Source organism: Cucumis sativus, chromosome 7, assembly GCF_000004075.3.
Source record: "Cucumis sativus cultivar 9930 chromosome 7, Cucumber_9930_V3, whole genome shotgun sequence".
Lineage (NCBI taxonomy): Eukaryota > Viridiplantae > Streptophyta > Magnoliopsida > Cucurbitales > Cucurbitaceae > Cucumis > Cucumis sativus.
The window spans coordinates 2,592,842-2,606,307 of record NC_026661.2 but is presented as its reverse complement, the minus strand read 5'-3'; the positions used below and the strand labels follow the sequence as shown (position 1 = coordinate 2,606,307).

General features: G+C 28.0%; 1 protein-coding gene across 1 annotated transcript; it reads left to right on the top strand.

Moving 5' to 3' along the window:
- The first annotated feature begins 7,582 nt into the window (after window positions 1-7,582).
- LOC101204858 (dirigent protein 19) lies at window positions 7,583-8,428 on the top strand. Its single transcript, XM_004144544.2, has one exon. The coding sequence runs from the start codon at window positions 7,643-7,645 to the stop codon at window positions 8,165-8,167; it is 525 nt and encodes a 174-aa protein (XP_004144592.1). The 5' UTR covers window positions 7,583-7,642; the 3' UTR covers window positions 8,168-8,428.
- Window positions 8,429-13,466: the final 5,038 nt, after the last annotated feature.

Genomic DNA, 13,466 nt, shown 5'->3' with positions numbered 1-13,466 from the left:
AATAGATCATACAAATCTATCAATGATACAAGTCTATCAGTGATAGTTTTGCTATATTTGTAATTTTTTTAAAATATTATTATATAATTGATTATTATTGTTCCAATGATCATCTAGCAATTATCGTCTCAACATGAAAATGAAAATTAGGTTAGATGAATTAAGGCTTAGAAGAGAAGGCCTGGTGATGCGGCGTACATTGCAAGTATGGGCCTGTCGATTGTCAATATGTGGCCCAATCGTCTATAATATTTGGGCTACGTGAACATGGGCCATTGGATATAACAGAGATTACCATCAACCATTACTTTGGGATGAGGACATAGTCATGAAACCATGTGGTATATATTTTAGTACAATAATTTTACATACATGATTGAGCTTACGTCCTTAAAGATTAGGAATCATGCCACTAAATCAAACTAATTTTAGTCACACATAACTATATATAATAGAATGGACTAAAATACCTAAGAAATCGAATTAAAACAATTACATGATTGAAAAGAAATAAAACAGTAATTTAAAATTAATATTGAATCTAAAATTTGAACGAAAATGAATCTAGTTGTATGATAGTTTACATGGCCTTCCTCACTCTATAATAGGTGGTTTGAATGTCCATTGCCACAATTTGCCACGATTATTGTGCGAACAAAAAAAAATAGCTTTTAATGAAAACAATTAAAGTTTTATTTCAAAAATACTATGAGTTATTATATAATTTTAAAAAATCTATCATTAAATCAGAATTAAGTTAAAACATAAAATTACACCAAATTTTACTAAATTCTAAAATAAAAAATTGTGCTTGAAATATAATAAAACAATAACCAATCAAATAATAAAGTGCAGTTGTCAATTAACATATATTAAACATTTTAAAATATCTTCAAAATTTTCAAAATTTTAAAATTACGTTTAAAAGCTTAAACAAGAAAGATATTCTAGTTGTTATATAGCACAAGTCATTAATATTTTTTACTTCTCTATTTTTTTTCTAACCTCTTCTTCAATATAAATAAATAAATACATATTGCACGTTTTAGTAAGGTATATTGAATCTAGTAAGAAAAAAAAAACCAATGAAAAACATCCCGAGATATTAGGACTAGTTGTATGTTTAGTTTAGTCTATATCAATAGCCAAATACATTTTTTCATTTGACTAATAATTGTTTGAACATATTTTAATGATAAATTTTTATTTTTGGAATTTGATAAGATTTTGTGAAATTTTATGGTTTAATTTAAGATTTAAGTTATATTTTGGATTCTGAAAAATTTAGTGTAAAAATTGGAACAATGAAAGTATTCTTTAACTTTTGTTTTTAAAATTCAAGAGTATTTATGAAATTTTTCAATAGTTTCAGATAATCTTTAAACAAAACGTTAAACAATTTCCATTCGAAACCCAAGGGAAGCTCAAGCCAAAAGAGGAACAAAAAGGTCTACATAAGTATATGCACTTTCCTAAACAAAATGTCAAACTATTAACTTACGAAGTCAACCAACCAAGCTCCTGGAGTTTCACCAAAGAAGAAACGATCATCGGACCGAGCTCGTCACTATCATCTTTTGCAACCTTTAGAGCCACACTCATTCAAACACTAAGAATACTACACACATTCTTGAGTATATATATTAGAAGAACGAACTTAAAAAAAATACAATCACATATTCACAACATAATTACCCTCAAGGGATAAGTCTTTCAATCTAATAATTTAGACATTAGAGTATATTTGACTTAGTACCACGTTGATGTAAGTATTCTTGCACATGAGATGGAATACTCACATCAATGTAGTACCAAATCAAATACGAGTGTTTAAAGACATGCGATTAAGTTTTCTATCCCAACGACGTACAAAATTACGCAACAAATATGATCATCTAAATATCAATATTAAGATATATACATTAAGAGTGAGAGGATTAAAATATTGATTGATTAATTGTAATATACCTTACATATCAAGTACACATGGAGGTCATCCTTTCCACTTCTAAGCTCCCGTTGTCAACTCTTCAAATTAATTATTTCCACATAAAGTTTTAACTTCATTAAGTCACTTCAAAATCCTTCATTATAAAAAAATAATAATTTAGAATTATACTTTTCCCATTCCAAAACGTGAGAGAATAGTTTAATACTTTTTAGATTCAATCACAAATTTTCGATTTTGGGACTTTCATCAACTTAATTGAAAAATTGTTTCTAACAGCTATTTCAACCCTAAACAAATTTTGTGTTAATTAATAAATCATAAAACTTTTTTAAAAATGGTCATTATATTTTTAAAATTTTTAAATATAACAAAATAAATTAGAAAAATATTTATAAAATATAACAAAATTTAGATTCGATTTAATAATGTGCATGAATATATATTAAAATTTTTATTATATTTATAAATATTTTTAACCCGTTTTCATTCTTTCAAATAAATTTATTCAAATTTTTGCTCAAACTCATTTCAAGATTAATAAAACATACCAACTATTTATATTTATGATAAAAAAAACTACAAAAAAAAAAAAAAAGGGCAAAAAAGAAAGTTATTAAGCTTGATCTTGCTATAAAATATCAATTTTGTCTTGACGTACCGTCTCAAGTATCAATTTTAGAAAAATAACTTATCTAATAGATATAAAATTATAGGACTTTAAATTTATTTTTTAGCCTACTATATCCATAATTCATAAATCTATTTGACATGATATTTAAACATTTTATTTTTTAGCATACTATATATATAAAATCTAAACTTTCAACATTTTATTTAGTAACGTAGGAGCAACCTCTTATTCAACGCCAACGCTCCTCCATTATTTATTTATTATTTGCAATGTTTTTCTTTGAAACAATTTAGTTCTTTTATTTTTTAAAATTAAACTTATTCATTTCAATTTTTTGTTTTTCGTTTCTTTCTAAAAAATGTTTTTGAACTTTTTTATTAAAAACAAAAACTATATTAGTTGATTTTATTTTCTTTGTTCTTTTTAAAAAAATAAAAAGTATTTTTTAAACTTTTTCTCATTTTCAGTTTTCATTTATAATTTTAAAAACAAGTATTTGGTTTTAAAAAACGCACTTAGTTTTTAAAAACTATATAAAAAAAGATAAACGAAATGAATTACTAAATAAATACGTAATATTTGTTATTTAATTTTTCTAACTTAGTTTTAGAAAGAGGAAAAATTGGTATGGATATAAAATCTAGAAATTATTTAGGAGATATAACAAAAAAAACTTAAATATGTTATAAAGAGTTTCATAGAGATTTTTTTTATAATTTTTTTTTGGAATTTGACTAAATATTCAACTCTTCCGTCTAAAAAGTTGAAAATCACCCAAATAAATAGAGAGAAAATAGAGATTCCAATAAGTTAAATTTTCTAAAACAAAAAACCCAAAGCTGCCTTTCATAACTATATATATATTTTTAAATTTGGAAAATAAGACCTTTTTTTTTTTCTGTGAATACTGCATAATGATTTACATTTTCATTCATTCATCAATTTACAATTTGCCATTTTTAAAGTACTTATATTATCTATGAAATGTTTTACTAACATATTATAATAAACCACTTTACGTATAATTGAAAAGAGTTAAAAAGAAAAAGATAACCCATCTCCACATGATTATATCCATTTTATACTTTTAATAGTTGTTTTTTCCTTTTTTGTTAAGCTTTCTTCAAAGGAGACTAAGAACAATTCTTTGTTTTAGTTTCAACTCTATACCATTTAAATATATAATAACATTATTCTGAATTGTATGATCAAGTGAATGTTGATAATTAATTAGGATATGAAAATGTCGATATTTTTAATAATTTCATAACTATTATTTGTATTGTCCATATTAAAATATTATGCAAGTATTCAAAATTATTAATTCAAAGTCTATAAAATCATTAAACTATATGTCTTACCACAACGTTAGATTTAAGTATGCTTTAGTGAATATAAGAAGTTGTATTTCCTTTCACACCTTGAGAAGAAGCAAAAGCCAAACATGTATTATTATTCAGCTTTCGTTTATTTTGTAGACCAAACATAGCACTTGTAAGCATAATAAAATACTATGTTGATAATAAATATTTTTTCTAAACTAAGTTAATTAGTTTAACTGTTTACGTTTAAATCTCTTATCATATAATTGTTGTACTAAAAATTATAAAACCAATAGAAGAGAAACACTTCTTTTTTGCTTTCTTCTTTTATGCCGATGATGAAAAGAACTTATCATGACCGACTAGTATTTGTTGACAGTCGAGGTTGATTTTGACATTTACTATATGGGTTGTAATTAGTTCAACGATGGTTTCGTGAGAAAATCGACTAGCTTTTGAAACTACTCCGTACTCTTGACTTTTCAATTAGATTACAATGAAAGAAAATAATTATTTTCTATTTTTAGAAATAACTCTATTCTAACAACGTGTGAAAACGTGAAGTGAAAGGAATTCTTCTATATATTCTTAATCTTTCCATCGTTCTCAGTAAACATTGTTTAGAGACAGCAAGAATGATTTTTTGTTTGAAATTTTTTATATAATAAAATATTTAAGTTATGATCTTCATACATAAAAAAAAATTAAGTGATTTGGTTAGATTCAAAAGAAATGAAAAATCATTTTTAAGGTGTTGAATTATTGTTTTGTTTGTTTATTCTGTCTTTTTGTTTTTAATTCTGTTTTTAAAAAATTGTTATTAAGAACATAAACCATATATGTAAAGTTGAGATATGTGGATGCATACGTGAATCATTCTTCTCCATATATGATTATTATAAAATTATGACAATCAAATTGTGACAAAACAAGCAGCAGAAAAAAATTAAAACAATTATTAAATCTACCTCCACGTTTGAAGAAAAAAATTATTCAAATGTTGATTAGGGTACTTTTATATATAGAAAGAAAGAAAAGAGAGTTGAGATATTGAAAAAAAATACCACTAAAAAAATAGTGAATTAATCCTATGAAATACCAATAAATAATTGATAAAAGGGTTTTGATTTGAAGGTTGAAAGTTAAGATTATGTTTTAATTTCACTGTTCCCATCAAACAATTAATAATTCAAAAGAATTGATTTAGTTTAGTTTTACGACTTTTGTAGAGACAATTTTCTTGTTTTAAATGATTATATCTAATAATAATATTAATAACAAAAAAGACTTATGAATAAGACAGATATATATATATATATGTATATGTATTATATATACAAGGTTAGAAAATAACTATAGTTATCCACATATTATTTTTTTAGATTAAAATTTCATTTTGGATTTTAAATTTTGTATCCTAATTTAGTTTTTAAACTTTTGGAAAACGTAGGTTTTAGTTCTTAAACTTTTAGAAAAGCTTATCCTGCCATTAGAATTAATAATTAATTTTTTAACAAAATAAATAATTATGTGTAGTCTAGACTCAATCATATTACTTAAATTAATTAATAATCAACATATATTGTTAAATTGTTTTGTAAATAATTTTTTATGTCAACTTACAAATATAATCAATACATTTATCGAATAAACCTAAAACCTAAATTTTGTTCTTTTTCTTCCCTCTAAAACTCAAGTCTTTCACATCTCCTATCCGACTCTCCCATTGTTTACTACTTTCTTCTTTTTTTTTTTTTTCAAATTGAAATCTAGAAGAGAACGTTGTTCGTAGACTAAAACAAATAGAACATACATATTAATATTAATATTCATGACAAGGTAAAATAATGACAATAGGAAAAATAAGTACAACTCAATGCTTCCAAATGGTGACAATCAGAAGTTTGAAAGCTAAGTGACTTTATGAATTCTCTTATTAAAAATCAATTTATCATTTGGTATCTAAATTAAAATCTTAGATTTTGAAAGGTGGTCATCCTATTTGACAACCTAATCTCATCTATATATATTAAAGTTTGATATGAAGAATTAAATTATGATATTTTTCAAAATCCAAGAACTAAACAGATTTTTTTGGAGTTTCAAAATCCAAATAGAATGGACCAAAATAAAAATAAATTTTTTTTTATAACAAGCTTGTTGTAATTGCCTCCTTTTTTAAAACAAATAGTTCTTATCACGAATGAAGCCCCTTTTTTTTTTCTTAATTAATAAACATATATAATGATTAAATTTCCTTTCATATCGTTCTTAAATTATTGGAAAAACATCCATTTATATTTGTAGCCTATCAATCAATACCACAAACTAATATTATTTATATTTTCTCTATCATGTGTTCTATTTCTCTACCACATTTCTCTTTTTTGACCCAATCATACATATCTATTTGAGATGATAGTATGTGAGACTTAAAACATTCAAAATATTAATATTTATAATAGTATTTTTAAAAAAATTTATAAATATAGTAAATTTGATGTAGCAGATATTGATTTATTAAAGATAAATTTTTCTATATTTACAATATTTAGAAAAATGTTACTATATATTTAATTATAATTATTTAAAAGAATTGCTATCTTATATAACTACCTATGTAAAAATACTTTATGAGAAGTTCAATCAATTTACATTATGGAAGAGAAATCAGTAATGCATAAATGATGATTTTGACTAATACATAAAAACAAAGTTGGAAGAGATGTACACATGAGTATGAATACTTTTAAACATATCAATATTTCATAGTTGTGACACATGTGAGAAAAACAATTCACCAAATTGAGCATATATTTGTCATTTGAATAACAAAAATGACAAATATATATACCAATGCTCTAATCACTAAAACAGTATCACGTCATGCCATTACAAAACAAGTTTGTTGAGGGTAGTGATTCCGCAATAACTTTCTGTATCAATGAACTTTAGTTCTGATTTTATGGTAATCACATATATGGGCATCACTTCTTCATTACTTAGTGCTACTTCCACACTCTTTACCATCTGCCAAAATTCTTCAACATCTTTTCATTTAAATTCATTCTGCTACCTTTTTAAACAGGCATAACTCAATTGTAAAAAAACCATTGAATAAGATTAGATGTTGAAGAATTTGGCTCTGCGCTCTACACCATCTGTTGTTGGCCACAGCTATGCCTTTCTTCCATCGGCTATCTTTGTCAACTGCTGCAGTCTTGTTACTTTTCTCTACCTCAATTTGTTTTTTCTTTTTCCCTATCTCTCGCTTCATTCTTCAAGACGAATATGAAACAAAAGATAATTAGAAATACAGATTTAAAATATTTGCAATATTTACAAAATATCAAATATGGGTGACATATAAAATTGCAGGTTCAAATTATCATCTTAGTATATATCTTATTAGTTGTTATAACATTTTATTTAATTAAATGTAAATTAGGAAATAGGACATTTATTATCATCATTGTTCAAACCATCACAATTAGTCTTGAAATAAAATAAAAAAAGTGATCACTTTATTTATTTATTTATCTAGGGATATAATTGATGTACTTTCTCTCAAATCCTTAAGCAACAAAAACCATTTAAAAAAGTATGCAAAAGTCAAGTGGGGATTAAGTTTATATTCAAAAGTCACCCTCAATAATATATAAATAGGAACCAAAAAACACCTAACAGAAAACCACAAAATACTTTGATCAACATTCTTTTCCTTTCTTTGCAGTATCGATGGCTCAAAACAACATTCCATCCATTTTAATTTTTTGCCTTGCAGCCTCCATTTCCATGACCTTGCTTCTTTCAGCTGAAGCTAAAAGAACCAGGTTCACCATTTACCTCCAAGACTATGCTTTTGGTCCTAACACCACCTTCTTCCCCATCGCCGGCCTCCCTGGCTCAACACTCAACTTCACCGACTTCGGAACGCTCTTCGTCACCGACGATTCGATAACCACAATCTCAAATGAGGGTGCCCCAGAAATTGGTCGAGCTCAGGGGATCTACGTTGTTACAGATAAGGGCGGGAAAAACCTCCTCGTCCTCTTATCCTTTGTGTTTACCGGTGGAGCCTTCAACGGGAGCAGCATAGAGATCCAAGGGACAAGTAGACAATTTGAACTAATTAGAGAACTTCCAGTTATTGCAGGGACAGGTAAATTCCGTTTGGCAAGAGGATATATTAGGACTGACAACTTTTTCTTCGATCCAGAAAGAGGATATTCCGTTATCCAAGTAAATGTCACCTTGGTTTGATAATTCTACCCAATAAATTAAACTTCCTTGGGGTTCAATGTTTGTGTGTTTGGGTTTTATGAATCATTGTTTTTTCCTTTTGCTCGTATTTTTTTTTTTTTGAATAATCAAGGAGTTAATATGAAGGATCTCCACGTTAATTAATGTTTAACATGTATTTGTTATGTGACGATAGTCATTTATTGTAATGTTTTATAGTTTGATATTCATGTATTATGACTAATCAATTTCTTAAAAGTTATTTCAAAAATTCCTTTTATATTTTCTTCTTCTTAATCTCTCTCCTTTTTTCTTTTCCAACTTTGCTCTTATCCATTTGTTACTTCAAATAATACTATTATGTGTTTTTTACATGCCTAAGATATATTGTAGTGATTAGTAAACAGCTGGATGATATTAGGTTCCAAGGGTGAAAAAAGTTAATTAATATTTTTACTAAATCTAAAAAAAAAGTAATGTCCCTAAATTTCACCTAAACGTCACAATTGGACGTATTTAAACGAATGGCAGTACTAAGTTACATTATCGTAATTTAAACTATTAAAAGTATACTTGAAAAACATATAATATATATCTATTAATTGATTTTTTTTTTCTGTTTATATATGTTTTTTTAGAATTTTAGACAATTCAAAAAAAACAAAAGATACATAAATTTTGCATAAAAGTAATTATGTCACACGTGAGGAAAACAATTCTCACCAAAATAACATATAACTGAGCAATAATAAAATGGTTGAGAATAATTAGAAAAATGACAAATATATACAATGCTCCAATCTATATAGTAACAACATAAATCAAGTTGTTTAAGTGTCGTTAGGTTGACATAATTACTGTATGTTTTGACTAGTGACAATATTCGAACTACTTCTTAAATGCTATTTTCACAAGTTTGTTTTGGCAAAATTTAATTAGATACATATGTTAGGTCATGAGTCATGACCTATCTCCATCTAATAGATATAAAATTGAATTTTTATGTTTTTTTTAAGATGATGGTAAGTTTCTAATTTCTAGTTTAGTAGGTCCATAAAATTGAGGTGTTTTATATACTTACTAATTTTATTAATTGTTTACTTACGGCTTTAGGTATAATTGAAAAGTATATTATTGAAAAATAAGATGAAGTAACAAGTAAACCATCACCACATGATTCTATTTCCTTTGCAAATCACCGTTCTATAAGGAGACTTGGACAAATTCTCTATTTGAACAGTTTACTAATTTCAACTCTGAACTATCGAAACATATAATAACATTATCCTGAATTACAAGTCATATTCTACATAGTTGATTAAATAGGGATAGGGAAATATTGTTGATAATCAATAATTACATAACTATTATATTGTGGCACTTGCAAAAGTGGCAAACAAAATACACTAGTTTACATTCTTATAGCCCATACATATATATTTTTTATGAAAGAGTAATGGAATTAAATTAACATACTTTATATAACTAACAGGGAAACGACTGCAATATGCGTAAGCAAATTCTCATTAGCATTTCCTATATCTCCAAGTCTTCTGAGCAAATACGACTGCTTGCCTTCCAAATTGAGGAGAGGAAGTTGTGACGATTGAGTTCATCTGAGATTATGCTGGTGTTTAATTTAATCTATTGTCAATTTTGCGTTTTTGATCTCATAGTCGTTGTTTCCCACTTGAATGTTAATGTAATTTCGCATCAGTTGATGCAGTGTGACTGTTAAGAATGTTGGTCCATTTCCTTTCTTTATTCTTTTTTGTTGAGGTGGGCTGTTTCGGTTCTCTATTATTTTCGGCTGGTTGTTTGGATTTGGTCCTATTTTTCGGGTTGTTGATGGGCTGCTACGCTTGGGCAAGTTGGGTTTTGGTGGTGTGCAGAATATTGAGAGTGTAATTTGAAGAAACAAAAAGCGTGGTTTTGACGTTGGTGAACAAGAGATTGCTGTGAGTTTATCTCCGAAGACAAAAAATTTCTACGACTATGTTTTAAGAGTTTTTTAGTCAATAGATCATATATGATCAAATGGGAGCCTGACAGAATTACTGCATGGGGACTTCGGATTAAGGGGAGTGTTTCTCTTATTATTCTTGTGGCGATTGTAAGTGATTGTTCTTCTGATTCGTGTATCAATATATCAGTATAGCTATGTACCGCATGTTGAATATTTATTATGATGTTTGTACTTTAATTCATAACTATGTAATCATGAATTATTTCTCAAGGTAATATATGATCTCTAACTATCATGGTCCGACATTCGATGTAGGATGATGTGTATCGAAATGGGCTGCCAATGGTGTTTTAATTGTTACTTTTGTTATTTGTTACTTTAGTTGTTCATTTCATTATCCTTATCTCAAGGCACCAAGTTAATTGAGTCTTCGCTGTTCCACTCAATCATCGATAATGAAGGATCTAGCTACGACTCGCAGTCCAACACCTTTGGTTCTTTCCCCAGCCCAATTGAACATATTATGATCACATTGGATTTTTTATATCTGGTTTTTGGTTGGTGCTCTGTAATCGGACCTTTATCCAATGTGGGTGCTATGGTTCGGGATATTTTCAATGGTCAGATAGCCGAGTGCATTGGTAAAAAAGGAGTAAGATCCATCGTGGAATCATTTTCCATTTAGTATGTCTTATTCAGTTTCCATTGGTTCCCATTATTTATTGTTTTTGGTTTATTTAAGTCTGTTGAAATATAAACTTGATTTTGATCAAGTTAACCATATTTGGGCTGGGTCCAAATAAAAAGTAGTAATTACTATATATAAAATTCTATATTAATGGTAGGAGATATTTAAAATAGAAATATATAAAAAAAATACGACATAATTATAGAGAATATTCTGGTCGAACTCATAGTAATTACAAATATGACTCAAATCCTTTTAATCTAAATGAATGAACCTACCCTCTTATTAATCTCTTTTAAATTATTGGACTAACTTTATATTGGAATGTTTTCGAAATTCAAGAGAAGAAAGGTTTAGGCACAAGTTTTCACCTGAAATCCAGAACAAGTTGGTTATATAACCCTTGCAAAAGAAAAATGTTTTAAATATTAGATAAATTATTCTACACAAGTGTTAATTAATGTATAAACTTATCATAATACTTAAATTCTTAAGTGGCTTAATGTTAGAAACTTAGCTAACATGTTTGGGGATGATGAGCGTGCTAAGGGGTGTCTATCTAGTGTAGATGTCCGGGTGCACCTACCGACGTATCATATCGTATACTTTATAAAAAAAGCAACCCTCCACCCAACCAAAATATAACCTAAATCAACCATTCTTAACCTCATTCAACACATCCAAAGGTTACCCTAACATAATTGAAAGATAACAATATTTCAGAACTCAAACATAAAATTACAAAGAAATTGAAAATAAAAACAAAACAAAAGCACGTACAAATACATCTACAAAACTACTAAAAAGAACAATACATGAATCGATTAGAGATTAAAAAACAAACATAACTTACAACCTTTGTCGAAGGAGAGGGGGGCTGCTTTAATTTCGAGCTATGGAAATAGGGGAGAAGGGAGGCAGCGAAAGGAGAGGGGGAAGAAGGTCCAACATATGGAGAGGGGAAATAGATGGAATGGAGTCAAGATGCGGAATAAACAGAAGAAGAGGGGAAGAAGGTGATAGACAAATGGAGAGGGAGAAAATCAATCAGGGAAAATAATAGAGAGGAGAAGAAATGGACGACTGAAATAGGAGAGATGAACTCAGGGTGTGGAAAAAGTTTGTGAAGCGAAAATGAAAGGGGGATGCGATGGAACTATAAAGAAGAGGACGAGAGTTTATTCTTTTTTTACAGGAGAACTGTGGATCCATTAAAGTGGGGGCGTCGGCTGCTGTGGTATATATCCCCTAATGAGTCATTCGAACTCATCAACCATGCTTAAAAAATTGAAATTATTTTGATGTCTATGCCGATGGCTAAGCATACAATGTAGGTCGATGGACTAATCTCCCAACATGCTTCATACACTGTTGGGAGATTGATTCTATTGTCCCAAGTTGTTATCTCCTAACAACTTTTTTTCGAGTCCTTCTTTTCATGCGTGGGCAAATAGTTTCTTTTCTTAGTGTAAATTTATAAAAAAGAAAACTACCAAACAAGATCACCTCATCCTTAACACAAATAACATCTCAATTGACATTATTTTGCCCCATTTAAAGACAAATATATACAACGACGTCATAGACACTAGTGGATTTAGTGTAAGCCCAAGCTCAAACCCCCTCCACCTTTAACTTTGTGATATATATATAAATCGATTTTAATTTGTATCAATATCATTAGATGGTTCATTGATATAAATTTTTCTTTTCGTACCCTCACAACAAAAGAACAACATCTAATCTTAAACAATGTTGTACTATATGCACACCTCCTAATATATTAGAAAATATAAAGAGAAAAAAGGATTAGTTATACCAATTTTGAAATTCTGGTTGTGATGCCTTAAATTGTATGATTAAATCTTTAAAATCGTCTACCTTTACCTTCGTTTTCATAAGTTCCACCCAGGTCGTTGCATTTCTTAGTTTGCCTTCTCTCTTTTGTTGAATTTTTGCACCTTTCGTTCGTCAAGTTGCTCTTTTAATTCTTTTTTCTATTTCAACTATTTGCTCACTCTATTTTTCTTTTTTTTGTATGAATGAAATCGATAGAGACACTTACAAAAAAATGACAAAACAAGTTATAATAATTAAGTCTATAACACACATAAATATTAGTTACAAAAATGACAAAAACAAAGCCAACCTATACCTATAAAATCTTGGATTTTATTATTTTTTACTATATTTGCAAAATCACAAACCTTAAAAATATCTTTACCAAATATCTAAATTAGTTTACCACCCAATATAATTTTCGGAATCGATACTAGCTAGCCTTTTTGTTGTCATGTTGCTCATAGCTCCTAAACTGCTTGCTTTACATTAAGAAATATATGGTGTATAAATGAATTTCCGCGAGACAAAAAAAGTGTACATTTCCCCATTGATGGGACACAAGTAAGAGGCATAAACTATCAGCATCACAAACCCTAAAGACAAAGCTTTATAATTTACACCATAACCCTCTCAAAACCAAAAGCATACAATGTTCGCTTTTTGGGGATTCTATTGTGTCTCAAAAAGAACTCTTTTGTGTGGATATATGCTGTCATGAATTTCTCTCAATTACATTCCCTAAAAGCTAACAAAGAGACGTCTAAGAGGAGGATTCAATTAAATCTCAATTTTCAACAAAATCAGCTGCTTATTTCATGAACTTT